The sequence below is a fragment of the Lichenostomus cassidix genome, unplaced genomic scaffold (genome assembly GCF_008360975.1).
Source record: "Lichenostomus cassidix isolate B80296 unplaced genomic scaffold, HeHo_3.0 HiC_scaffold_42, whole genome shotgun sequence".
NCBI classification, from domain to species: Eukaryota; Metazoa; Chordata; class Aves; order Passeriformes; family Meliphagidae; genus Lichenostomus; species Lichenostomus cassidix.
Genome location: NW_028147241.1, coordinates 1,316,667 through 1,341,238, shown reverse-complemented (window position 1 = coordinate 1,341,238; position 24,572 = coordinate 1,316,667). Strand labels below are relative to the sequence as shown.

General features: G+C 51.9%; 3 protein-coding genes across 3 annotated transcripts in view; 2 read left to right on the top strand and 1 right to left on the bottom strand.

Moving 5' to 3' along the window:
* The window catches only part of LOC146424144 (uncharacterized), a 502,567-nt gene that overhangs the window by 188,060 nt on the left and 289,935 nt on the right, over positions 1-24,572 (bottom strand). The window lies entirely within an intron of this gene.
* On the top strand, positions 8,766-10,740 carry LOC146424156 (inositol 1,4,5-trisphosphate receptor-interacting protein-like 1). Its single transcript, XM_085043951.1, has one exon. It carries the CDS (start codon positions 8,766-8,768, stop codon positions 9,918-9,920), a length of 1,155 nt encoding a protein of 384 aa, XP_084900077.1. The 3' UTR covers positions 9,921-10,740.
* Positions 13,148-17,581, top strand: LOC146424155 (uncharacterized). The gene is made up of 3 exons (XM_085043932.1): positions 13,148-13,369; positions 15,958-16,047; positions 16,223-17,581. The coding sequence occupies exons 2-3, from the start codon at positions 15,985-15,987 to the stop codon at positions 17,303-17,305; spliced, it is 1,146 nt and encodes a 381-aa protein (XP_084900058.1). The 5' UTR covers positions 13,148-13,369; positions 15,958-15,984; the 3' UTR covers positions 17,306-17,581.

Genomic DNA, 24,572 nt, shown 5'->3' with positions numbered 1-24,572 from the left:
CTCTGCTCCTGGCTGGACAGTTCAGGCACACCAAGGGAAAAAAGCAACAATGAAACCAAGGAAATTCAGGCAATCAAACCAGAAATGAACTGAGAACTGCCACTGTGTGTGTGTGTGTGTGGGTGCCTCTGAAAAAAAGACAGTGAGGGAAGAGATGAATATGGCCTAAAAGCTTGAGAGCCCTCAAACTCAACAAAACTTCACTTATACTGTAACCTAAACCTATATCTTAAAATTAATAACTTATTAGAAGAACGGCACTTAACTGTATTTAACCTAACTTATGACCAATGATGTAACAATTTAACAGAGGAAGAGTATTTCACTTAGATGATAGCTTCTATTAAAGATGGAATTACAGTAATGCAATTCACAAAGCACTGTCACAGCAAACTCTAACCTATCCAACTTCAAGTTATCCAGATTTTGAGAAGCAGAAGTCAGGAGAAAATAGAAAGAGAGAGAGATTGAGATCCACAGTCAGGGCCTTGGATCCAGCTCCATCTCAGCTGCTGCGAGCTCCGGGGCTGTGGGACGTGTCAGTGTCACACCTGTGTCACAGCCTTTACCTGCTCTGCTCCCTCTCACAGGTGGGGCTTTTGGGGTGCCAGGGGCTTGGCATCCACTTTGGGGCTGGAGCAGAGGCTGCAGTGGCTGGGCTGGGCCAGTGACCAAATGCCCCACCAGTGCAGAACTTGCCCTGCAACCCCAAACACACACTCCAGATGTTTGGGGCCATCCAGCATTTCTCTGCTCTCCAGCACCGAGGCAATGGACTCTGGCTACAGCTCTGAGCTCGTGCCCATGGCAAGCACCCCTGGCATTGGGGCTCCATGGAGCTGCTCACAGGAACACCCCAAGAATTCAGGAGTACAAAACTGCCTCCAAAATGTGGGGTGCCCCAAAAGCCCTTCAGGAAGGTGGAATACTCAAACATCCACTGAGGAACTGGTTCTCCCTCCCTTCATCACCCCAACCTTCAGCTGTCTCATTCCAGACCCTGCCCCACTCTCCCAGTCCCCACAAAAGCACATCCTACCCCTCTTGGAACTCAATATACACTTCTCAAGCCCTATTTTTCCTATTCCACTGCTTCCAATCCCCATCCCTCCCATCCTGCCCCACCCAATGCCAAACTCACCCCTCCTGATTTGCATCCCACTTCACCCAATCCCCTTCCAACCCCATTCCACCCTGAGGGGCTGAGGAATCCAGTAATTTTGGGCTGGCATTGAGTGGTTTTCAGGGGTGTTGAGTGGTTTTGAGGTGACAGATCGATCCCTCTTATATTTTGGAGTGAAAAGCAATGGAGAAAACTACACCAAATACCACTAAAACCCCCAGATCCTCCCAAATATGCAAAAGATCCAAAAAAACCCTCTCTGCTTCTCTGTTCTTTATCTCAAGCTGTAATTACTGTGTTAGGAAATTGCATTACATTTAAGAGTGTTTTATGTATAGTCAAGGCTTAAACATTAGAAGCAAAATCCCTGCTTCAATTCTGTATTGCTCTGAAACGTCTTGCTCAGGTTTGGTATTTAATTTCCTGCTCCCAAGCCAATGCTGAACACAAAAACCTAAGTGTTAGACGTGAAGCCTACTGAGAGTACTGTGTAGATTGGCAGAACCTGGAATTGGATTTTAACCATTTCTAGTTTTTCTAGGAGACTAAAGAACTAAACTGACTTACCTACTCTTGCCTTTCCCTATCTCTATAGAACTCTGTATTTTACTCCTGTGACTGTTTAGAGAGTTCAACAAAACCAGGAAAAGCCCAACAAAAATTGGAGATCTCCTGTCTCTTGGCCCATCCTGATCATCCATACAGTTGGATGAAAGAATTCCAGCTTCTGCTGACACTGTACACAATTCTGAGACAGAAAAGCTGCCAAGAAGGGACATTGTGCCCAACTGTGTGTATCTTCTGTAAACAAAACACACATCCCTCCCAAAAAAGCACGGAGGTGCATGGAGGTGCATGGAGGTGCATGGAGGTGCATGGAGGGAAGGCTTCAGCAGGGGGAGGGCTGAGGGTCAGCTGTACCCAAGGGCTCAGCAACACAGGCACTTTCCCATGTTTACTCTATCATATAAAGGGAAGGCAAGGTCAGGGAAGGGAAGGTCTGAGGCAAAGCTCTGCCAGCTCATGGTTTCTTCATCTCTGCCACCTTCCTACTCATTTCCTCAATTTCCTTCTGTGATATTTCCTTCTGGGTGTCAAACTCACTTTCTTTGGCTTCATCAAGGATCTTGTTCCTGTTCCACTGTGACAAGATATCTGGAAGCCCAGAGAGACACAAGTCACAAGGGTTTCTTGATACAAGTTGGAATTCATGAAGGTTATTCATCTTCCATCAGCTCTCAAGTAAGGTTCACACAGTTGACACTTTCTTCCCTTTCCCTCTCCCCTAAAGAGCAGTTGCAAGTACTGACCCTCCTCTCCAAGTTCACCATTCCATTAAACAAGGTTAATAAAAGGAAAATGAGGGGGTTTCATTCCTTTTTGCACTCATATACTTATCAGACCAACCCATTTTCAGTCTCCACCCTGCCATGACAGCCTGCTTGTTTCACTGTTACTAACGCTTCAGTACGCATGGGATGGAGAAAGTTTCTGCAGTAGGGAACCCACTGCACATGGATTCTCCAGAATGGCCAGTAATGAAGTCTGACAAATAGTCACAAAGAGATATTGCCTGCAACAGGAAAAGCAAACCTGGCTTACCCTCCCAGAAGGCGACAGAGTCTCTTCTAAGCCCAGATTACTTAAGGAAAGAGAGGTTTACAGGAAGCTTTAAATTGCCTTCCTCCTCTGGAGCATCAGTTCTCTTTTTCCCTGCTTGTTCAGTGGCCTTCAGTTAAGCAGGAGACCATCGGACATGGCCTCAATGGAGTCAGGAGTCCTGAGGGCAGAACTCATGTGCCATGGTTTAGTTGAGGTGGTGTTAGGCCCTGGGTTGGACTCAGTGATCTTGAAGGTCTCTTCCAACCCCGTGATTCTGTGATTCTGTAACTGTCAAGCTCAAAACAGGAATCCAAACCTCTCTGGCAGCTGTGGGAGGCTCCAGTCCTCATCCTGTTTGCTATTCCCAGCAGCCTCATTCAGGGCTGTACCTGGGGCTGTCAGAGCCACCAGGCTACAGAGTCACATTCCTCCCGGACAGGTGAGGCCCAGACTTGCCAGCTGTGTGCTCTGCTTGCCTTGACCTTCTCCTCCAGGCTTCCCACAGCTAGGACTCATGTCAAACTCTAGCTTTTGATCCCTTTATGGAAAAGTTTCTGTGTAAGAGACTAAAACTGGTGGTGGGTGGAGATTTTTGGCCAGGCTGGACAGGGCTTGAAGCAACCTGATCTAGTGGAAGGTGTCCCTGCCCATAGCAGGGACTTTGGAACTAGGTCATCTTCAAGGATCCTTCCAACACAAACCATTCCATGACTCCATGACCTTTTTGTCACATTCAGCCCAACATTTAAAGGATTCAAATCAACCATCCTTACCAACCTTTCATTTTCATTGTTTCCTATGAATGTACCAAACTGGGATGCATAAGTGTGTTCAAACAGTGTGATGAGCAGATTGTCATTGAATTCAAAAGCACATGGGAACTGATAAAAGATTTGCTGTATGCAATCCAAAAAGAGGAGAAGCACTAGCGTCGCTGTTGAGCCGCTAGCAGAGAAAAAGACCCGGATTCTCAGCGTGGCAAGAAAAGAGAGCTTTATTATTTTGATTCCAACTTATATAGACTTTTCATAGGTCACCAAGATTGGTCAGTCAGAAACCTCCCCCTAGGCCTGATTGGCCAGGCCTGAACTGTCCAAATCTTGAGACACTGTTTTAATAACCTCCAAACTTTATCTTTGTTTATAAAACACAGGAGAAAATTCTCATGGGAAAGACCTGTGCTAGCCACACACTAGGGCCCCCCGTTTCTCCTTGCTGCTTGAATAGGCTGATCAGGCACAACACTGCTGGAGAGAGTGACCAGGCTGTGTGAGAATCAGAGAAAGCATCACATCACAAAGTAATGGGACACGAGTTCATGTGGCAGAAAAGCCTTCAGAGGTAGTTGTGTCCCTGTAGCCATGCTAGTACTGCTCAGGCATCCCGGAGGAAGCTGTTAGAAACCATTATCTCTCAGTTCTGGGAACTGCCATTATCCCTCTGTTTAAGGCACCACAAACCCAGGATTGTTTTGGGCCCATCCTGACAAGAAGGACTCTGAGGGGCTGGAGAAGGTGCAGAGAAGGGAAGGGAGCTGGGGAAGGGCCTGGAGCACCAGGAGCTGCTGAGGGAGCTGGGGGAGCTCAGCCTGGAGAAGAGGAGGCTCAGGCAGGACCTTCTGGCTCTGCACAGCTCCCTGAAAGGAGGGTGCACCCAAGTGGGGCTCAGGCTCTGCTCTCCGGGAACAAGGGACAGGACAAGAGGAAATGGCCTCAAGTTGTGCCAGGACTGGTTTCGACTGGATATTAGGGAAAGATTTCTCCACTGAAAGGGTTGTCAAGCACTGGCACTGGCTGCCCATGGACTTGGTGGAATTGCCATGCTTGGAGGCATTCAAAGAATGTGTGGATGTGGCACATGAGGACATGGTTGCGAGGTGGACTTGTCAGTGTCAGGTTTGTGGCCTCTGACTTGATGGCAGCATGAATGTGGGGCAGGACACAGCCCAGATGCTGGCAGCTGGGAGCTGACTCAAGCCATACAGATGAGCCTTCCACACAGGCTAGCACTGGTGCTGGCAGCTGAGACACCAGCAACATGCCCTGTTCCCCTATTGCAGAACCCTGCCAGGTTCAAGCTGGGGCAGGGCAGGAGGAGTCTGTGGTTCTCCCAGCTGCTGAGCACAAGGTGAGAAAACAGAAAGGGTGTTTCCCATCAATCCCTCCAAAGAGACATCATAAAGAGGAGAGAGAGGGGCAAAGGCACATTTTTGGCACAGATCTAGGCAGCACCAAGAGTGGACCTCTCAAACCCAGGTGTGCAACATGGAAAATGCCACAGATCTTCCAGTGGGGGAAAGAGCTGCAAACAAAACACAACACAATCGCCAAACCCAAGCATTAACATTTGAATTTTCTGCTCCAGAGATACAAGGGCAGAAAGCTGGAGCCTAAGCTGCATTGCATTAGCACCTTGTTGAGCTTGTCTTGTCCTCTGTCATCCTCCAGGCCAGTGTGAACCTGACCTGCTTTCACAGGGAATTCAGGGTTTGCCCAACCTGGGGCCTTGCTGAAGGCAAAGGCCAAGGAAGGGCTCTCACTTGTGCTGCCAATACCATGGAAGGCCCCAGAGCAAGAGGGGATTTCTTGGGTGCAGGGATCCCATCTTCATAGTCTGGCCTTGCAGGTTAGTAAAATCCACACAAACATCCTGGGACATTCCTGCACTGACTTCCATTCCAAAGCTTTCAATTTTGTACCAGGAAAATTCACATTTTTCCTTCTGCTTTGAAAGGGGATGGATTCCCTTGGTTGATGTGTGTGGCAGAAAGGTTCTCCTCACATGGAAATGCTTCCTGGCAGCCTGAATCTCTGCTGCCCACTGACAACCCATTTCTCTCCTCTGAGAGGAGCTGCCTTTGCAGCCCAAACCTCCCGACACCATGCAGATGATCCCCTGATCTCATACCGCAGGAAAAAGAGGGGAGGATGTGGGACTCAGCAAGGAAAGGGAATCCTGCACAGCAGCCCTCTGACAAGAGCAGCAGCTTCCTCCTCTCCGTGGTCTCCCTGGCACAGCAGTGCTAAAGACCACAGTGGCTACAAAGATAATTTTCACCCTATGTCTCCCTGACCTGGCTGTGGTGTGCTGTGGCACCTTGAAATCACAGAGAAAGTGTCACCATGCGGGCAGCTGTAAAAAGCCACAGCAGGTAATGCTGCCCCAGGACAGCCTGGGCAAGCAGTGAGTGCAAGCGTGGAGGCAAGGCTGGGCTGGATGAGGGCCTGGACAGAAACACTGCCTCGAATGCTCGTGCCTTTCTATTAGGGATGTTTCCATAGAGCACAGGAGCAGGCAATTGCAAAGTGTTGCAAGCCAAGCAAGAGGGCTGGAAGGATGGCTTGGCTGCCAGGGAATCTCCTTCAGCAACTTAGGTGGCAAACAGAAGTGTATGTGCTCTGGAAAGGGATCTGGGCCTTTTGCTGGATGGTAAGGTCAGTAGGAGTCAACCAAGTGCCCTGGCAGCCAGAAGGGCCAGGCCTGTCCCAGGCTGCATCAGGCCCAGTGGAGCTCGCCAGTGCAAAGAAGGGATTGGGCCAAGTGCCCTCAGGACTGCTGTGGCCTCACCTCGAGCACTGTGTGCAGCTTTGGCAGCCACACTGCAAGAAGCATAGAGCAATGTTAGCTGCTGTCCAAAGGGGGAAGAAAGATGAGGAAAGGACTGGCAGGTTGCTCTTATGAGGCACGGCTGAGCATGCTGGGCTTGTTCAGCTGAGAGGAGAGCAGCCTGAGGGGTCACCTCACTGCTGTCTACAGCTTCCCCACGAGGGGAAGCACCCCGGGAGGTGTTGATTTTCCTCTGGGATCTGGGGAAAGGATGCAAAGCAATGGCTTAAAGCTGCACCGAGGAAAGCTCAGGTTGGTGATTAGGGAAAGCTTCTTTCTTCACTGTGGGGATGGACCAGCAGTGGAACAAACTCCTCCCAGGAAAGGCTACTGGCTCCAAGCCTGTTGGTCCTAAAGGAGAAATTGGACACTGCTCTTAGATCTAGGAGATAGCATGGTGGTGAATGGAGTTCAATGTAAATGACAGTGAGTAAGGCAGGAGTGTTGATCTGCCTGAGGGTAGGAAGGCTCTACTCAGGGCTATGGAAAGGTGTCATGGATGGGTCAAGTCCACCTGTATGAGACAGAAGAAGGCAAAATGCTGAGTCCTGCACTTTGGTCACACCCACCCCATGCAGTGTTACAGGCTGGGGCAAGAGGGTTGGGAAAGCTGAGAAAGAAATGGCCCTGGGGGTGCTGGTTGATGGACGGCAGTGTGCCCGAGTGGCCAAGAATCCAATGGCATTGTGACTTGTGTGAGAACCAGTGGGGCCAGTGGGACCAGACCAGTGATCGTCCCCTGCCGTGGGACACTGGTGAGGCTGTTCCTCCAATCCTGCCTTCAGTTTTGGGCTCCTCACAACAAGAAAGACATGGATGTGCTTGAGTGTGTGCACAGAAGGGCAACTGAGCTGGGGAATGGTGTGGAGCACAAGTCTGATGAAGAAGGGCTGAGGAAGGTGGGGGTGTTTAGCACAGAGAAAAAGTGCCTCCGGGAGGGCCTTATGGTTCTCTCCAGCTCCCTGAAAGGAGGTTGTAGCCAGGTGGGGGTCAATGTATTCTCCCAGGAAACCAACCATACAACCAGAGGAAATTACCTCAAGTTACTCCACGGGAGGTTTAGATTGGATCTCTATTCCTTCACCAAAAATGATATCAAGGTTGTGAACAGACTGCCCTACGAAATAGCAGAGTTACCACCCTCAGAAAGTGCAGCAGTGCAGAACCTGAAGGCAGCTCTCCCCTGCTGCGGAGGAGGGCTGCCCTAGAACCGGAACACGCAGGATGGTCATTCCATGGCCACGAGCTGTGGGGCTGGTCAGACACGGTTCTTGTAGAAGCATTGCAGGTTTAGAAAGGCAGCTGTTTGGTTCCTGGTCTCCATGGTGTTTTTATTGAGGAAAACAGGGGAGGAGTGGGGAGACTGGGGAGGGGGAAGGGAAGGCGAGGGAGGGTACAGGTTCCATATGAGTCCAGAACCAAAGAGACCCGTTCCGGATCTGGCTGGGGATTTTATCTCTAGGGATGGGGGGCGGTCCTGACTCACATCCAGTCAGAAGGGGTCAGGGGGGCGGGGTCAGGGACAGGAAGGACACACATTACAACAAGAAAGATTTAGAAGAAGGACCAGAGGAAGTTCTTTGAAGAACATTTACTCAAAGGCAGCCTTAAGCAATGAACAAGAGCCACTCTGAGTGGCTGAGCTGGGCTGGGGACAAAGAGTGGGGCTGGCCTGGCTGTGATGCACTGTGGCACCTGTGACATCACAGGGACGTGTCACAATGGGGGCAGATATAAAAGGCCACAGCAGACAACGCTGCCCCGGCTGAGCCTGGGCAAGTGGTGAGTGCACACTGGAGGTGGAGGGGAGGCTGGGCTGGACAAGGGCTGGGGCAGAAACACTGCACCCGGGGGTGGCTTCTCCCCATGCATGCAGGGACAGCCCCTCACAGGGGAGCCTTGGACAGGGCACGGTGCTGCTGCTGCTGCTGCTGGGGCAGCAGGACAGGCCTTGCTTCCTTCCAGCTCTCTGGGACCCTTTCCTTCCTGCCCCCACATCCCTGTGATTCCTGCCCCTGCTGCCCCCTCTGCCAGCTGCCTCCCTCCCAGCCCCACTCAAGGCCTTCTCTCCATCCTCCTGCAGACCATGGAGTCCTGGATATTCCTGGTCCTTGCTTTGCATAGCCTTCTTCAGTACCCACAGCCCATGGATGGTGCTATGGATGTGGAGACACTGCGACTGCACGTGGAATTGCGTGCAAAGCGCCTGGAAGAGGAGAGGATTCGGCTGGAGCAAGAGTTGGAGCAGCTCAGACTCCTGGAGCAGAGTGGCTTGGCCTGGGGAGACCTGCTGGGGTCTGCCTTGCAGTATTGGCAGCTCTGGCCATTTCCTGTCATCTTGGTCTCTCTCTTGGTCTTATGGTTTTTCTGGAGGGGAAGGAGCCTGAGGAGACAGGAGCATGAAGGAGAAAATGATGGTGCAAATGCATTCAGAATGGTAGATGCAAATGTAGTACACGATGTTATTCACGTGTTCATAGGGTGGAGGCTATTGTGGCGCATCCAGTGGCCTGTACAGGACCTGGAGACAGGCTGCATGTGGACAACTGACCTGATGGACAGATTCATCAATTTCTCTGGACGCGTCTTGTCAAACAGTTTCTACCCGGTGCTGCAACAAGCCATCCAGGTGGGCAATGCCTTTGAAGGTTGGACTGCCCGAGAGGAGGATGTTGTGTATCGCTTTCTCGTACCCATGACTCCTCCCCAAGGGCACTCCTTCCGCCTGGAGTTGGCCAATGCAATGTGGAGGCCCGGCAGGAGCTTCCATGTCCACGTGGAGCTGGAGTGCACCTGGACAAGGGAGCAGCAGGCTGACAACATGCTGTGCTTCCTGCACCACCCCGAGGAGGAGCTGAGGAGGAATCAGGATCCCAGCCTCCTTCGCACCCTGTGCACCGGCTCCTACCTTGATGTGCAGAAAACAGGCCTCTGGTTCTACCAACTGCTGAGAGCCATCTGGCCAGCTTTGCCTCAGTCACACAACTGGCGTCTAGTGCTGCTGCCCTCCAGACGCTCCTGCCAGTTCAAGGTGACCAACGGCAGAAAAAGCTTCAGGATTGAGATGCTCTTTGGGGTGCAGCGAGGCGACTCAGACGTCTTTGTTAGCAGCGAGTCTAGAAAGCCCCTCACCCCAAGAACAAGGTGGCTCGAGACCTTCGCCGTGGCAGAGATGAAGTTCTTCAGGCACATTGCCAGGCAGGCTCCCCCTTACAGCTTGCACCTCAAGTACCTGCAGTTCTTCACCTGTCTTCGGCAGGGCCTAGGCTTTTCCATCTACACCATGAAGACCATTGTCATGCACCTCCTGAACGCTGTACCAGTGTCACAGTGGCAAATGAGACATTTCCTGAGGCGAATTGTGGATATCAACAACAGCCTGCGCTTAAGCCTGGAAGACAAACGTCTGAACCACTTTATTGTGGGCAACCAGAGGCTTCCTGAGGAGATCACTTTGCCCCCAGATGTCCAAATGGCTGAGACACTCAATCTTTTCCATCGTATGGCCGTGGATCCGGTTGCCCATTCCCAGGTGATAAGTCAGTACCTGGATCTGCAACATCGTCTCCTGGAAATCCTTAAGCCTTGACACCTTGGAAGAGGTTCTCCTGCACAGAGCTGTGCTTGAGATGCTCACAGCTGGCGGCAGAGAAGCAGCTCATAGTACAAATCTGCTCCTTAAAGGAGAGAAGGATGCATGCAAAGACTCTGGCAAAGGTCCCACAGCCTCTCCTGCTGCCTCAGCAGCTGGGGGACCACAGGAGTGTTTATTCTACCTCCTGGTATCATTTAATTTTCCAAAACAAGTCACCCAGATCTGCATTAAGCCCTACTTGCATACAAACTTTCCCACTCCTAAGAATGCAGATGAAGAGAGCACATGCCTTACACGCATGGCCAAAGCCACCAAACCCCACCTGTAACATGCAATTGTTCCAGCCCTATGGGAAGGACCTAAAGTTACAGTATGAAGGAAGTGGGAAAGTGGGGCAGAAAAACAAAAAAACAGGGAAGAAATGACTGAGAGGAAAAACTAGCTCTGCTGGCCTGGGATCAGACAATGGACTGTGTCTCTCCCTGTCCCCAGAAGGGACATCTTTAGGTCAGCATTGTACCAACTGTGTTGGAGCTGACCTGAAATCTTGTATATAGAAGTATCTAGACTTTTATTTCCTAGATAAATATATCTAATTCATACATACTATATATTACATGGTTCATTAGTTGTCATATATAAAATTAAAAGACAAGAAAACAAAACCATATACTAAGTAATATCAAAAGTAAGAAATATGTAATTAGTATATAATGAGAAATAATAATTATAAATACTTGAAGCTTTTAAATTATGATTATGTATTAATTCTGTATTACTATGAAGATTTTAAATTATGATTAAACAATAACAATTGAGCACATATTTAGTGTTGTCACTACCTGTTGTGACACTTGGTAACACTTAGTGCATTTAGGTCTGGAAAGATCTTCATAAAGTAGATCTATTTAATACATGGGTTACATATATATCATATATTCCCTCTATAATACTATTTTTATATACAAGTAAAGCCATATATTGTGTCACTATCTGTTGGAAGGCATTGCTTCAATAAACTACAATATTGCAGAACCTGGACAGTGCAAGCTTTTATGGATCTCAGCCAGACCTCTGTATTGGTAAATCTCACGAGTTGTCAATCTGGGCTCATCAACAGTCTCCTTGAACTCAACCAAACTTGCAGTGCTGAACTGGTTCTAATCACAATCTGAGCCCAGCTGCCCCAACCCCTGTGATCACAGAATCACAGAATGCCTTGGCTTGGAAGGGTCCTTAAAAATCCTTTTGTTCCAAGGCTGCTGCCGTGGGCAGGGACACCTTCCACTCTGCCAGGCTGCTCCAAGGCCCATGCAGCCTGGCCTGGAGCACTGCCAGGGATCCAGGGGCAGCCACAGCTTCTGTGGGCAGCGTGGGCCAGGGCCTCAGCAGCCTCAGAGCCCACAGTTTGTGCCACACCTGCGGCCTCAGCCCGCCCTGTGTCAGTGGGAGGCCACTGGCCCTGGTGCTGTCCCTGCAGGCCCTTGTAAACAGCCCCTGCAGGTCTCTGGTGGTGCAGGGACTGACAGGCCGCAGGAAGGTGCCCCGGAGAAGCCCTTGGAGAGCACTGGGGGCCTGCAGTGCCACCATCAGGGCAGCAAGCAAGGCCTAGCGCGGCCATCGGGGCGGGAGGGCACAGGGCGGGCGCTGAGGCCCTGCCAGCTGGAGCAGGGAGCTCTGCTGTGCAGCCTTCCTCCTTGTTCCCCCACTTTATACACTGAGCCGATGTCCTGTGCTCTGCGATATCCCTGGGGTCACTTTTGGTCACCTGTGTCTCCTCCCAAGCTCCCATGCAATGCTGGGCTTACAGGTGGCACAAAGGGCACCTCCAGGAAGGAGGGTTCAGGGAGTCCCTGGGGCTGAGGAAAGGAGGCTTTGGGGACTGGGAGAGGCAGCAATGGGGCTCCAGGGGCTGCCAGGGTCAAGAAACAGGGAGGGTCTCGGGGCTGTGAGAAGGGGCAGATCCTGGAGCTGCAGGTTGGGAGACACGACAGTGCCTGAGGGAGCAACAGGGGGAAAGTGGAATCCCTGGGAATTCCCAGGATCCCCTTTGGGAGCACGCTGGGACCCCTGGCACCCTCTAGGAATGGAATGGGATCCCCCTGGACCTCAGTAGGAGCCAAGATGAGCCCAGGCACTCCCAGGCACTCCCAGTATGATCCTGGTCACTTCCCCTCACTCTCTCCAAGATCCCTGTTGCTCCCAGTATGAACCCATTCCCAGTCACACCCTATTATGATGCAATTTGTCCCCAGTACAATCCCAGTTGCCCCCAGCTCCTCCCACTTCTACCCAGTGTGTTCCCAGTTCTCCCAGCTGCCCCTAGTATAATCCCAGTCATTCCCAGTTACTCCCAGTATGATCCCAGCATGGCTCCAGTTGCTCCCACTTGACCCAGCTGTGGTTCCAGCTGCTTCCAGTCACCTGCACTATGGTTCCAGTCAATCCCAGTATGATCCCAGTCACCCTCAGTGTGATCCCAGTCTCCCCCAGCATGGGTCCAGCTGCTCCCACTCTCATCCCCACATGGTCCCAGTTGCCCCCAGCATAGTTCCAGTTGTTCCTTGTTCCTCCCAGTCTGATCCCAGTTACACCCAGTGTCCCCTGGTAACATCCCAGTCCATCCCAGCATGGTCCCAGTTAGGCCAACTTGTCCCCAGTGTAGACACAGTCACTCCCATTTGCCCCCAGTTGCTCCCAGTGTGGTCCCAGTTCTGCCCCCAACATGGTCCTGGTTGTTCCCAGTGTGGTTCCAGTCACCCAGTATGGTTACAGACACTCCCAATATATCCCAGTTGCCCTCAGCATGCTCCTAGTCATTGCCAGTCACTCCCAGACACCCCAGTAAGGTTCCAGGTGCCCCAGTACAGCCCAGTCATTGCCAGTATAATCCCAGTATGATCCCAGGATGATCCCAGTACGATCCCAGTATGATCCCAGTACAGCCCAGTCACTCCAGTGCTGCCACTGCTGCGTTCCCCCTTCCCGCATCTCCAGGCTCCCCACAGGAGCCCCAAGGGCTGCAACTCCCTGCCCAGGCTCCCCAGCAAGGCCACTGTGGATCTGCAGCCCCCAGTTTTCCCTGTTTCCCTCTCCTTTTCCCCAGGCCGGGCTCCCCCTGTCCCCAGCGCTGGGCTGGGAGCAGCCGAGAGCCCCGCGCTGCCCATGCCGAGCTGTCCCGGCTGCATCCCCGCTCCTCCCGCGGCCTGCGAGCGACTCGGCAACGGCGGAGGAGGAGCAGGGAGGAGGAGGAGCGGGAGAAGGGATTGGGGCAAGGAGGAGAAGGAGGTGGCATTAGGGCGGGGAAGGAGGAGGAGAGACAGAGCGGGAGGAGCGGGAGGAAGAGGAAGAGGAGGGCCGAAGGAGGATCGGTCAGGAGCCACGCGGTTTGGGTCTCCCTGAATTCGCAGCCCCCCTGGAGCATCGCCGCCCCCATCCCGCAGGTGAGCGGGGAGGGGGAGCTCGCCCCAAATATCCGGGGGGTCCCTGCGTTTGCGGTTTTTGGGGGGGATGTTTGGAGTTTTCGGGACTCCAAAGCCGAGCCGCAGATGCCTTTCGGGGGGACATGGGGGGTTCCCCGGGAGGTGTTTTTGGGGGTCCCGGTGGCGGTGCGGGCAGAGCCCCGATGGGGGGCAGGGGGATGCGGGTCCCCCCGCGGTGGGGGTTGGGCTCTGCCCGGGCCCTCCAAGCTGTGCCCGGGGCCAGCGGGTGACCGGCGGGGGAGGGGGGGACAGCGCTTTTGGGGAGCTCCGGGAGCCGCGGCTTGTCTAAGCAGAAGCGCAGGGAGCGGAGAGCGCCAGCAGCCCGGAGCGGGGAATCGGCGAGGGGCAATGCCTGGGATTGCTGGGAGCCCTGGTGGGGGAGTCTGGTGGCTTGGGGACAGGATGGCCGGGAAAGGGGCTCAGGGCTCCCGGGTCCTGCAAGTGGCTACTCCCAGTAGGAGCCCAGTTGCCAACATTCCCAGCTCCCCCGCCCACCCCCCGCCCCGCGTGGTTCCAGTTTCCTCCTCACTCCCAGTATGAGCCCAGTCTGTCCCAGTCTGACCCTGGTCACTTTCCCTCACTCCCTCTAGGATCCCTGTTGCTCCCAGTATGAACCCAGTCACTCCCACTCATTCCCTATTATGATGCAATTTGCCCCCAGCACAGTCCCAGTTGCTCCCTGTTCCTCCCTCTTCTGCCCAGTGTGTTCCCAGTTCTCCCAGTTGGCGCTAGCATAGTCACAGTCACTCCCAGTACAATCCCAGTATGAGTCCAGCATGATGCCAGTCTCTCCCATCAGGGCCCCAGTCACTCCCACTTGCTCCCAGTATGGTCCCAGTTCCCCCCAGCACATTCCCAGTCACTCCCAGTATGGTTCCAGTCACCACCTGCATGGTCTCAGGCACTCCCAGTATATCCCAGTTGCCCTGAACATTCTCATAGTCATTCCCAGACACTCCCAGTTACCTCAGCATGGTTCAGTTGCCCCCAGGATTATCCCAGTCACTGCCAGTAGATCCCAGTTGTCACCAGCATGCACCCTGTCATTCCCAGTTGCTCCCAGTGTATCCCCAGTTGGCTCCCAGCATGGGCCTAGTAGCTCCCAGTAAGCCCCAGTCAGAGTCCATTGACACCCACTGTAATCCCAGTATGATCCCAGTTCCTCCCAGTATGATGCCAGTGGCCCCCAGTGTGATCCCAGTTGCTCCCTGTCAATGCCAGCATGAGCCCTGTAGCTTCCAGTATGATCCCCGTGTCTCCCTGTCTCTCCCAGTATATCCCAGTTGCCCTCAGCATGCTGCCAGTCATTCCCACTTCCTGCCAGTTGCTTTCAGCATCATTCCAGTTGTCCACAGCCACTCCCAGTCAATCCCAGTATAATTCCAGTTTCTCCCAGCATGGGCCCAGCTGCTCCCACTCTGATCCCAGTATGATCCCAGTTGCCCCCAGCATAGTTCCAGTTGTTCCCAATTCCTCCCAGGATGATCCCACTTGCCCCCATTGGCTCCTGCTATAGTCCCAGTCCTGCCCAGTGTGGCCCCAGACACTCTCAATTGCTCCCAGTTAGCCCCCAGCATGGTCCCAACTGTTCCCAGTGTGGTTCCAGTCAGCCCAGTATGGTTACAGACACTTCCAATATATCCCAGTTGCCCTCAGCATGCTCCTAGTCATTGCCAGGCACTCCCAGCTGCCCCAGTAAGGTTCTAGTTCCCTCAGAATGATCCCAGTCTTTCCCAGTTACTCCCAGTGTCCTCCAGCATGACCCCAGTTTCAATCAGTTGCCCAAAGTACGGTCCCAGTTGCTCCCAGTATGATCCCAGTTGCTCCCAATGTGTCCCCAGTTTCCTCCCCACATGGTCCCAGTAAGCCCCAGTCAGGTGATGCAAATGCCCCTCGGGGGGACATTGGGGTGTCCCCAGGAGGTGTTTTTGGGGGTTCCCATGGTGGAGCTGGCAGAGCCCCGGTGGGGGGTGGGGGGATGTGGATCCCCAGCGTGGTGGGGGTTGGGCTCTGCCTGGGGTCACGTGGGGACCATGTGGGACCCAATGGGGGGTGGGGGACACTGGTTTTGGGGAGTCCTGGGAGAGGCAAGGAAGGGGAGAATGGAAAGGGGCAGTGGCAGAGCTGGGGAACCCCTGGCAGCGTGGTGAGAGAACAGGGGAGAGGGGATCCCTGGGACCCCCAAACCCATTGACTCCTCTAAGCAAGGACCCCAGAGAGAGGAGACCCCCAGAAGCCCAAAGTGGGGAACTTGGAGAGGGAGAACCCCTGGGATTGTTGGGACCTCAATCAGTCTGGGGAGAGTGGGGATGCTGGAGAGGGGAACCTCCAGTAGACATGGGACCCCTGCAGCCCTGACAGGGGGAAAGCCAGAACCCCAGAGTGGAGAGGCCAGAGAGGGAGAACTGCTGGGAGAGTCTTTTGTAGTGCTGAATCCTGGTGGTCTGGAGGTTTTTATGAAGCCCAGAGCCCTGGTGACTTCTAGAGATGAATTGGACAGGGTGACCTTCAAAGCCAAGGTAGTCACTCCTTGTTTTTCCCCAAACCAGGATTTCCCATTCCCAAACCTCGGCTGGATGGAGGAGGAAGCTGTGAGGAAGAGGAAGATGCCCCAGGAGCCCCAGGCAGGTGAGGAGGAAGTCACTGCCCCTTTCCCCCTCTCTTCTCCTCCATCTCCCAGCTCAGCATCGCCTCTGGCTGCAGGACAGCCCTGCTGCTGTTGGGGGATGGACTGGGGGGATCTCCTTCCCCTTCCCTCTGGCATGGAGGCAAATCCCAAATCCTCTCCTTGTCCTTCCTCCCCCTGGCAGTGAGCTAAGGGTGGAGACCAGGGAGGAGAAATCCTTGCAGCAGAACCTCGTGGAAGAGGCTGTTTTGAGCAGCTCCATGAGCCAGGAATTGAAGAGGGAGGAAAAGGCCCAGAGATGCTGCACGAGGAGGAGCTGCAAACCCAGCCCAGGGTGCTCTGAGGAGCGAACACCCACCCTGAGCCGGGAAGGCAACCAGAGCCTTAATAAGAGTTCAGAACTGCAGGTTCCTGAGCAGCTTCATGATGGGGAGAAGCTCCACCAGTGCTTGGAGTGTGGAAAGAGCTTCAGCAAGAGATCCAACCTGATCTGCCACCAGAGAATCCACACTGGGGAGAGACCTTATGAGTGTGAGGAATGTGGGAAGAGCTTCAGACAGCGCTCCAACGTGATCTGCCACCAGAGGATCCACACTGGGGAGAGACCCTACGAGTGCCCTGAGTGTGGGAAGAGGTTTCCGACCAGCTCAGATCTCTTCCAGCACCAGGTGATTCACACAAGCAAGAGGCCTTTCCGCTGCCCTGAGTGCAGGAAGGGCTTCAAACGCAACTCCACCCTCATGAAGCACCGGCGCATCCACACTGGGGAGAGACCCTATGAGTGTGAGGAATGTGGGAAGAGCTTCAGGCAGAGCTCCAGCCTGGTTGTCCACAAGATGATCCACACTGGGGAGAGACCCTATGAGTGTTCCGAGTGTGGGAAGAGGTTTCCAACTAGCTCAGATCTCCTCAAGCACCAGGTGATTCACACAGACGAGAGGCCCTTCCGCTGCCCTGACTGCAAGAAGGGCTTCAAACAGAACTCCCACCTCATCAGGCACCGGCGCATCCACACTGGGGAGAGACCCTATGAGTGTTCTGAGTGTGGGAAGAGGTTTCTGACCAGCAGCAATCTCCTCCAGCACCAGGTGATTCACACAGGTGAGAGGCCCTTCCGCTGCCCTGAGTGCAGGAAGGGCTTCAAGGACAACTCCGCCCTCATCAGGCACCGGCGCATCCACACCGGGGAGAGACCCTATGAGTGTCCTGAGTGTGGGAAGAGCTTCTCCAGCAGTTCTCACTTGACCAAACACCAACGGAGCCACCGGTAAGGGAAGCCCTGCAAGTGCCCCGAGTGCAGGAAGAGCTTCATGTGCTGCTCCAACTTCATCCCCCATCAGAGGACCCACACTGGGAAGAGCCCTGGTGACCCTCACTCCCAGTGATCAACACTGTGAATACACCTGGCTGGTGGCTTCCACATCCTCCTGATTCCCTGTGGCCACCTGGACAAACACAGGGGCAGTAACATCCATCGGGACTCAGATCGACACTGGAAATTCATTGGGAAGAAGTGATTTATTAAATTTACACCCTAAAAAATCTCACCTGCTATGTAATTGTTTCTTCTGGTGTCATCAAGCAATGCTGGGTGATCTTGGAGGTCTTTTCCAATCTAAGTTCCTTCTTCATCCTGTCAGAGCAACCAAAATTGAGGTAAAATAAAGGAAATTAAACAAAGAGATGCACCATTTTACTGAGTGAACTGGGGAATTGGGAGTGAATTTGGGGTTCAGGGGAAAATTAATGAGGATTTGGGTGTTCTGGGGCTTCCCAGGCCAGGGAATGGGGTGACGAGCTCATAGCTGTGGTGGCAGAACATGTCCACGTGAGCCCATCTGCTCTCCAGGAATTCTGGTTGTCTGTCCCAGTTCCTGGCCTCGGTATTTCTTTCATTCTTTCTCTCTTTCTCTCTTTCTTTCTCTCTTTTTCTCTCTTTCTCTGTTTTGATCATTCTTTCTCTCTTTCTTTCTCTCTTTCTCTCTCTCTTTCTTTCCTTCCTTCCTTCCTTGCTCTCTCTCTCTCTCGCACTCTCTCGCTCTCCCTTCCTCCCTCTCTCCCTCCCTTTCTTTGTGTCACCAAAATTCCCTCCAGAATCCTCCCAAAAATCCCCCAAGATCTCCCCAAATTTCTGGCCGATACCCTCCTAGATTCCCCCAAAACCCCAAAAACCACACTGGAGACCCCAAAAAAGGCATGATTAGTTTTTCTTTGAGGAGGGATCTCCCCCCAAACCATCCCAAAATTGCCCTAAAAACCCCAAAATCACCCCCAAAATGGCATGGATTAAATTAGGGTCGAGGTCTGCGGGCAGGCTGAGCAGCACAGTGTGCAGTTAATTAGGGGTTAATTAATGAGGGTTGGGTTGAATTAATTAGGTGCAGCTGAGCAGCACGGCATGGCCCTGCAATCCTTCCTTTACACCACCAGGGGGGCAGCACAGGGCTAATTCGCGGTTAATTAATTAGGTCTGGCTGAGCAGCACAGCGCGGCCCTGCAGTCCCTCCTTTACACCACCAGAGGGCAGCACGAATCCCCCCGCTCTCCTCCGCGGCTCCAGGCGGAGCAGCTGAGCGTTGCTGAGGCTCAGCGAGCGCAGAGACCAAAGCTGCGGCCGAGGACTCCTGCCCTGCAGAGCCAGCACCAAACAGCATCGGGAATCGCCGGGAAAGGGGCGGGAATTCCCGGAAATGGGCTGGGAATCATTGGGGGGGAGTCTGGAATCTCCAGATTGCCTGGGAAAGGGTTGGGAATCATCTGAGGTGATTCAGAAGTCCACGGAGGTGATTTAGGAATCTCCAGATAGTCGGGAATCGCTGGAAAAGAGTCGGGAGTCATCGGAGGCAATTTGGGAATCCTCGGAGGAGATTCAGGAATCATCGGTGCTGATTCGGGAATTTCTGGATTGCCCGGAATCCCCTGAGCAGATTCAGCAATCTCCAGAAAAGAGTCGGGAATCCCCAGAGGTCATTAGGGAATCGCAGGAAAAGAGTCGGGAATCTCCACAGCCGAGTCGTGAATCATTGGCGCTGATTCGGGAATCTCCGGATTGCCCCGAATCCCCAACTCGGAAGCCCCCAGACCCAAAATTGGATTATCCCTCCCCAAATTTATCCCCAAATTTGGATTCCCCCTTCCCAAATTGGGATTCTTCCTCCCCAAAAACGATCTCCCCGTCCCCAAAAATCTCTCCTCCCCCCTCCTGAGGGACTTGGAAGAGATTTGGGGTTTCTGGATCCCTCTGGAATTTTGGTCCAATTGAGACTTCTGGAGAAATCCACAAAATCAGCCCTGAAAATGGGGAGAGGGCGTCAGGAGAAACCCCAAAATCTGCCTGAAATTACCCCAAAATCTGCCTGAAAATCTGCCTGAAATTCAACCCCAAAGTTCCCCGAAATTCAACCCCAAATTCCCCTGAATTTCCCCAAAATTCCCCAGAAATTTCTCCCTGAATCCCCCCCAAATTCAATCCCCCCCAAATCCCCCCAAAATTCCTGCAAATTTGCCCCGAAGTCCCCCCGGAATTCCCCTAAGTCCTCCTGAATTTACCCAAAAATCTGCCCCAAATTGCCCCCAAAACTACCCCAAATTTCTCCCCAAATTCCCCTGAATTTCCCCAAAATCCACCCTGAATTCCCCCTGAAATTCCCCCAAATTCTCCCTGAAATTTCCCCCAAAATCTGTCTGAAATTGACCCCAAATTCCATCCCAAATGCCCAAAAATCCCCCAAATCCACTACGAATCCACCCAAAATTCCCCTGAATTACCCCAAAATTCTCCCCAAATCCACCCAAAATCTGCCAAAATCCACCCCAAATCCCCAAAAATCCTCCCAAAATCCACCCCAAATCCCCAAATTCCCCCTAAATCCCCCCAAATCCTTCCCAAATTACTCCCAAAATTCACCCCAAATCCTTCCCAAATTACTCCCAAAATTCACCCCAAATCCATTCACAATTCCCCCAAATTACACCCAAAATTCCCCCAAATTCCCCAATAGCTCTAAGTGGTGTGGTTGGAAGAGAATTTGGGGATTTTTGGGTGGGAATTTGGGATTTTTAAGAGGGAATTTTGGGGGTTTTGGGCAGAGGATTTTCAGGAAGAATTTTGGGGTATTTTGGGGAGAATTTGGGAGTTTTTTGGGGAGGATTTCTGGGGTATTTTTGGGAGGATTTGTGGGCTTTTCTGGTGGATTTTAGGGTGGATTTTGGGGGGATTTGTGGGTTTTTTGGGGGAGGATTTGTGGGTGTTTTGGGGGAGGATTTTTGGGGTAATTTGGGGGGTTTTGGGGCATTTCGGATTGGATTTGAGGTTTATTTGTGGGGGATTTTTGGGGGCTTTTTTGGGAGTTTTTTCTTTGGTGTTTTTGGGGGATTTTTGGGTTTTCCATTTCAGGGGTTTTCAGGGTGGATTTTTTGGGGGGTTTAGAGAGTTTTTTATGTTTGGGTTTCATTTTGTTTGTTTTTTTGGTTGATTTTTTATGGGGATTTTTATTTGTCTTTTGGGAACTTTTTAGGGTTTTCCAGCTCAGGTGTTTTTGGGATTTTTGAAGGTATTTGGGGGGATTTCAGGACTTTTCCTTACCATTCATCAGAGCCCAATGAGCTTTGTGTCCCTGGAGGAGCCCAGGGCTGTGATTTCTGTCACCATCATAGCTGGGAGGAGTTAAGAGAAAAACACAACGAAATCCAAAACAAATAAAAAGAATGGGGAAAAAAGACCAAAAATTGAGAGTTTGATCCCGAAATTGGAGAAAAAACACAAAAATTGGGAGTCTAAGCCCAAAAATGGAGAGAAACCAAAAAAAATTGAGAAAAACCCTAAAATATGAGATTTTGAGATCAAAATTGGAGAAAACCACAAGAATTAAGAGTTTGAGCTCAAAAATAGAAAGAAAAAAAAATGAAGAAAAAAAAACCCCAAAAATGAGAATTTGAGATCAAAAATGGAGAGAAAAACACCCCAACATGGAGAGAAAACCTGCAAAGTGGAGAGTTTGACCTCAAAAATGGAGAGTTTGAGTCCAAAAACATGGAGGATTTCCTCAGGGAAAATGCCATGAGGAGTTGAACCTAATGCACAACCCAGAGCTGATGGACTTGCTGGAAAATATACCCAGTTAAAAAGTTTGTATAACTTTAGTCAAAGGTTTTATTTGTCTTCACCCCAAAAGAAAAGGGATTTTAAGTTTCTTTCCAAGGCATTGTTCTACCAGGTGAGGTCTGATGGACTCAGCATATCAACAGACTGGGAGGAACCCAAAGATAAAGGTAAAAGATAAAGATGATAAAGATAAGGTAAAGATAAAGATAAGATAAAGATAAAGTAACCCAAAGATAAAGGCAATCAGCAGAGCATCAGCAGGACATCAGTGGATATCTAAAACCCCAGACCACCTCCAGCAGGGGTGAAGACATCCTGGCCCAGGAAGGAAACTGAAGAATGAAGAATCTAATTAACATCAGAGGCGAGGAGATTCAGATCCAATGAGAAACTGAATACTGGGCGTTTGCTCAACTATAGACCAATGAACACTGACCCAATTCTTTCCTATGTATTTTTACTGTATAAAATATCTGAAAATCAGGTAAAAGCCATGTATCATGGAATGATTCTCTCTGCACAGCCGGGCTATGTGTGGATGAGATGATTTCTGTGGTTCATTCTGGCCAGAACAACATCCTGGCCAGATAATAAAGTAACGCCTTGACTCTCTAACATTAAAAATGTTTTGGAGGGTTTTTGTTTTTCCTGCAGATTGGGTGACAATATGAAGACTTCTACATGTGGCGCCCAAGGTGGGGCAGCAGTGATGGCTTAGATGTGTGAGACTCCACAGCAGCAGAGTGTCTGACAGCGGGAGCAGGAGAGGCGACAGGGACGAGAAAATCTCGGAGCCTGGAAGGTTGAGTCGGCCGCTCAACCCTCTGTGTGGTAAATGAGTGGATAGCGAATGTTGGCTTTTGCAGATATGAATTTAGCATTTAGAAGTGATAAGGTACTGTGCAAAGTAGCACTAGGATAAAATGTAGTATAAAATAGAATATCTCTGTTCCCAAGAGTGACTTTGGAGGGAGAGCAGAGCCTTCCTGCAGTGCCCTCAGGAGATGCCCTTTGCTGCTGGAACTGCTGTGGTGGAGGCCAGCTGTGTCCCAGCAGTGCCCATGGCCTGTCCCTGCCTCTGCTCACAGCACAGCCATGCAGCAGGACTGTGACCAAGCTGCCAGAGCACTCAGGCCTTACAGCCACAGAAGGGCTGGGAAGGAGAGTGTTGGGTTGGGAAGAGCAGAGCTGGAAAGAGCAAGCATACTGCTCCCTGGCTGTGCTGCTGTGCTGGGACTCTTTTCTCTCTGTCTCTGCATGTTGGCCCTGCCATCGGCTTTCCTATGGCATCAGATGAAGGATATTGGACAAACAAGTCAATGCAAGGCCCTTTATTTTATTTAAATACATAGCACAGTCCCTCATTTGCACAGTCTCTGAGTACAATTTAAAAGGTAGACAATCAATTAAAAAATGGGGTTGAATCATAAAATTTAGTTGCACACACATTTTGAAGAATAAAAAAAAAATACAGAACAACTACCATAACTACTGCCAATAACCTGTGAAGGCAGGCTGGGCCTGTAATAACTTGCATTAAGAGTGATGTGCAGAAGGATCAAGGAAGTTTTTCACTTCTAATAAGCATCAAGTTTTCAGTTTCCACAGGGTATTCCTGAGCTCCTGGCTCCTCAGGCTGTAAATGAGAGGGTTCAATACTGGAGGCACCAGTGAGTACAGAACTGACAGTGCCAGATCCAGGGATGGGGAGGAGAGGGAGGGAGGCTTCAGGTAGGCAAATGTGCCAGTGCTGAGAAACAGGGAGACCACAGCCAGGTGAGGGAGGCATGTGGAAAAGGCTTTGTGCTGTCCCTGCTCAGGGGGGATCCTCAGCACAGCCCTGGAGATCTGCACATAGGAGAAAACAATGAACACAAAACAACCAAGTGCTAAGGAGGTAGTGAAAACAGAGACGTCCAATTCCCTGAGTGTGGAGTGTGCACAGGAGAGCTTGAGGATGTGTGGGATTTCACAGAAGAACTGGCCCAGGGCATTGCCATGGCCCAGGGGCAGGGAAAATGTATTGGCTGTGTGCAGCAGAGCAATGAGAAAGCCACTGGGCCAGGCAGCTGCTGCCATGTGGGCACAAGCTGTGCTGCCCAGGAGGGTCCCATAGTGCAGGGGTTTGCAGATGGACACATAGTGATCATAGCTCATGATGGTGAGGAGACAATACTCTGCTGTGATGATGAAACGAAAGAAGAAATTCTGTGCAGCACATCCTGTGTAGGAGATGTCCCTGGTGTCCCAGAGGGAGTTGTGCATGGCTTTGGGGACAGTGGTGTAGATGGAGCCCAGGTCAGTGAGGGCCAGGTTGAGCAGGAAGAAGAACATGGGGTGTGCAGGTGGTGGCCGCAGGCTACGGCGCTGATGATGAGGCTGTTGGCCAGGAGGGCAGCCAGGGAGATGCCCAGCAAGAGGCAGAAGTGCAGGAGCTGCAGCTGCCGTGTGTCTGCGAATGGCAGGAGGAGGAAGTGGCTGATGGAGCTGCTGTTGGACATTTTCTGCCTCTGGCCATGGGGACCTGTTGATGGAGAAAAGGACAGTGACAAGTCAGGACAGGCTGCTTTGAGCCAAAGCACTGCCATTCCCTGCAGGCTGCCCTGCTGGGACTCATCCACCCTCGTTCCTTCTCTGGGAAAACCTTCATCCAGGTCCCTGCCTGAGCTCCACTTGTGCTGTCTGAGTGTGCCATGAGCAGCCAGGCCTGTGCGTGGGGCTGTCCAGGAGCCATCCCTGCCCTGCTGCCCTGGGTTTGTGGCCATTGGCATTGGGACAAGGCTGGGTATTCAGGATTTGTCAGTGGAATCACTCCTAAAGTAGAAATATTTGGTAGCATTTTTACTCCCAGTTTTACCGGATATGGAAGACAGGAAAAAGATGGAGAAATTGGTTTCCTCCCCTTACACCATTCCTGGTTGTCTGAGGCCAGAAATCCCCAGCACTTCTGCTGCACTCAGAGCTTGACGCTGAGAGATGTGAGAGGCAAAGGGATTCCCTGTGGCTCAGGGCCAGGTGAGGGGCTGGATGGGCTTGTTCCCAACTGCCCTGGGTTTGCACCTTTGGCTGCAATCAGAGCACAATCACATTCCTGTGTCACCCTGGGAAGAAAGCAGACCCTGCAGAGAGCAGAGGGATCACTGAATGTCTCACCCTCTCCAAAGGTCTCTCAGCAAGGTCTCAGCCCCTCCTTCTGCCAAGGACACTCAGGGTGCCCTTGGCAAACCCAACAGCATTATACTTTGCTGTTGGGCCAGGGCACAGGGAACCTGGCCCTTGGCTTGCTTTTCTCTTTGCTTTTCTCCCTGGTGGGAGGGGATGGAAAGGGGGCTTAGGCAGGATGCTCCCCCTCACCTGCGCGGTGAGGACTCCCCTGGCCCATCCCAAAGTACCGAGGGTTGGCTTGATACTCCTTCCTTGGGCTGGAGAAGAAA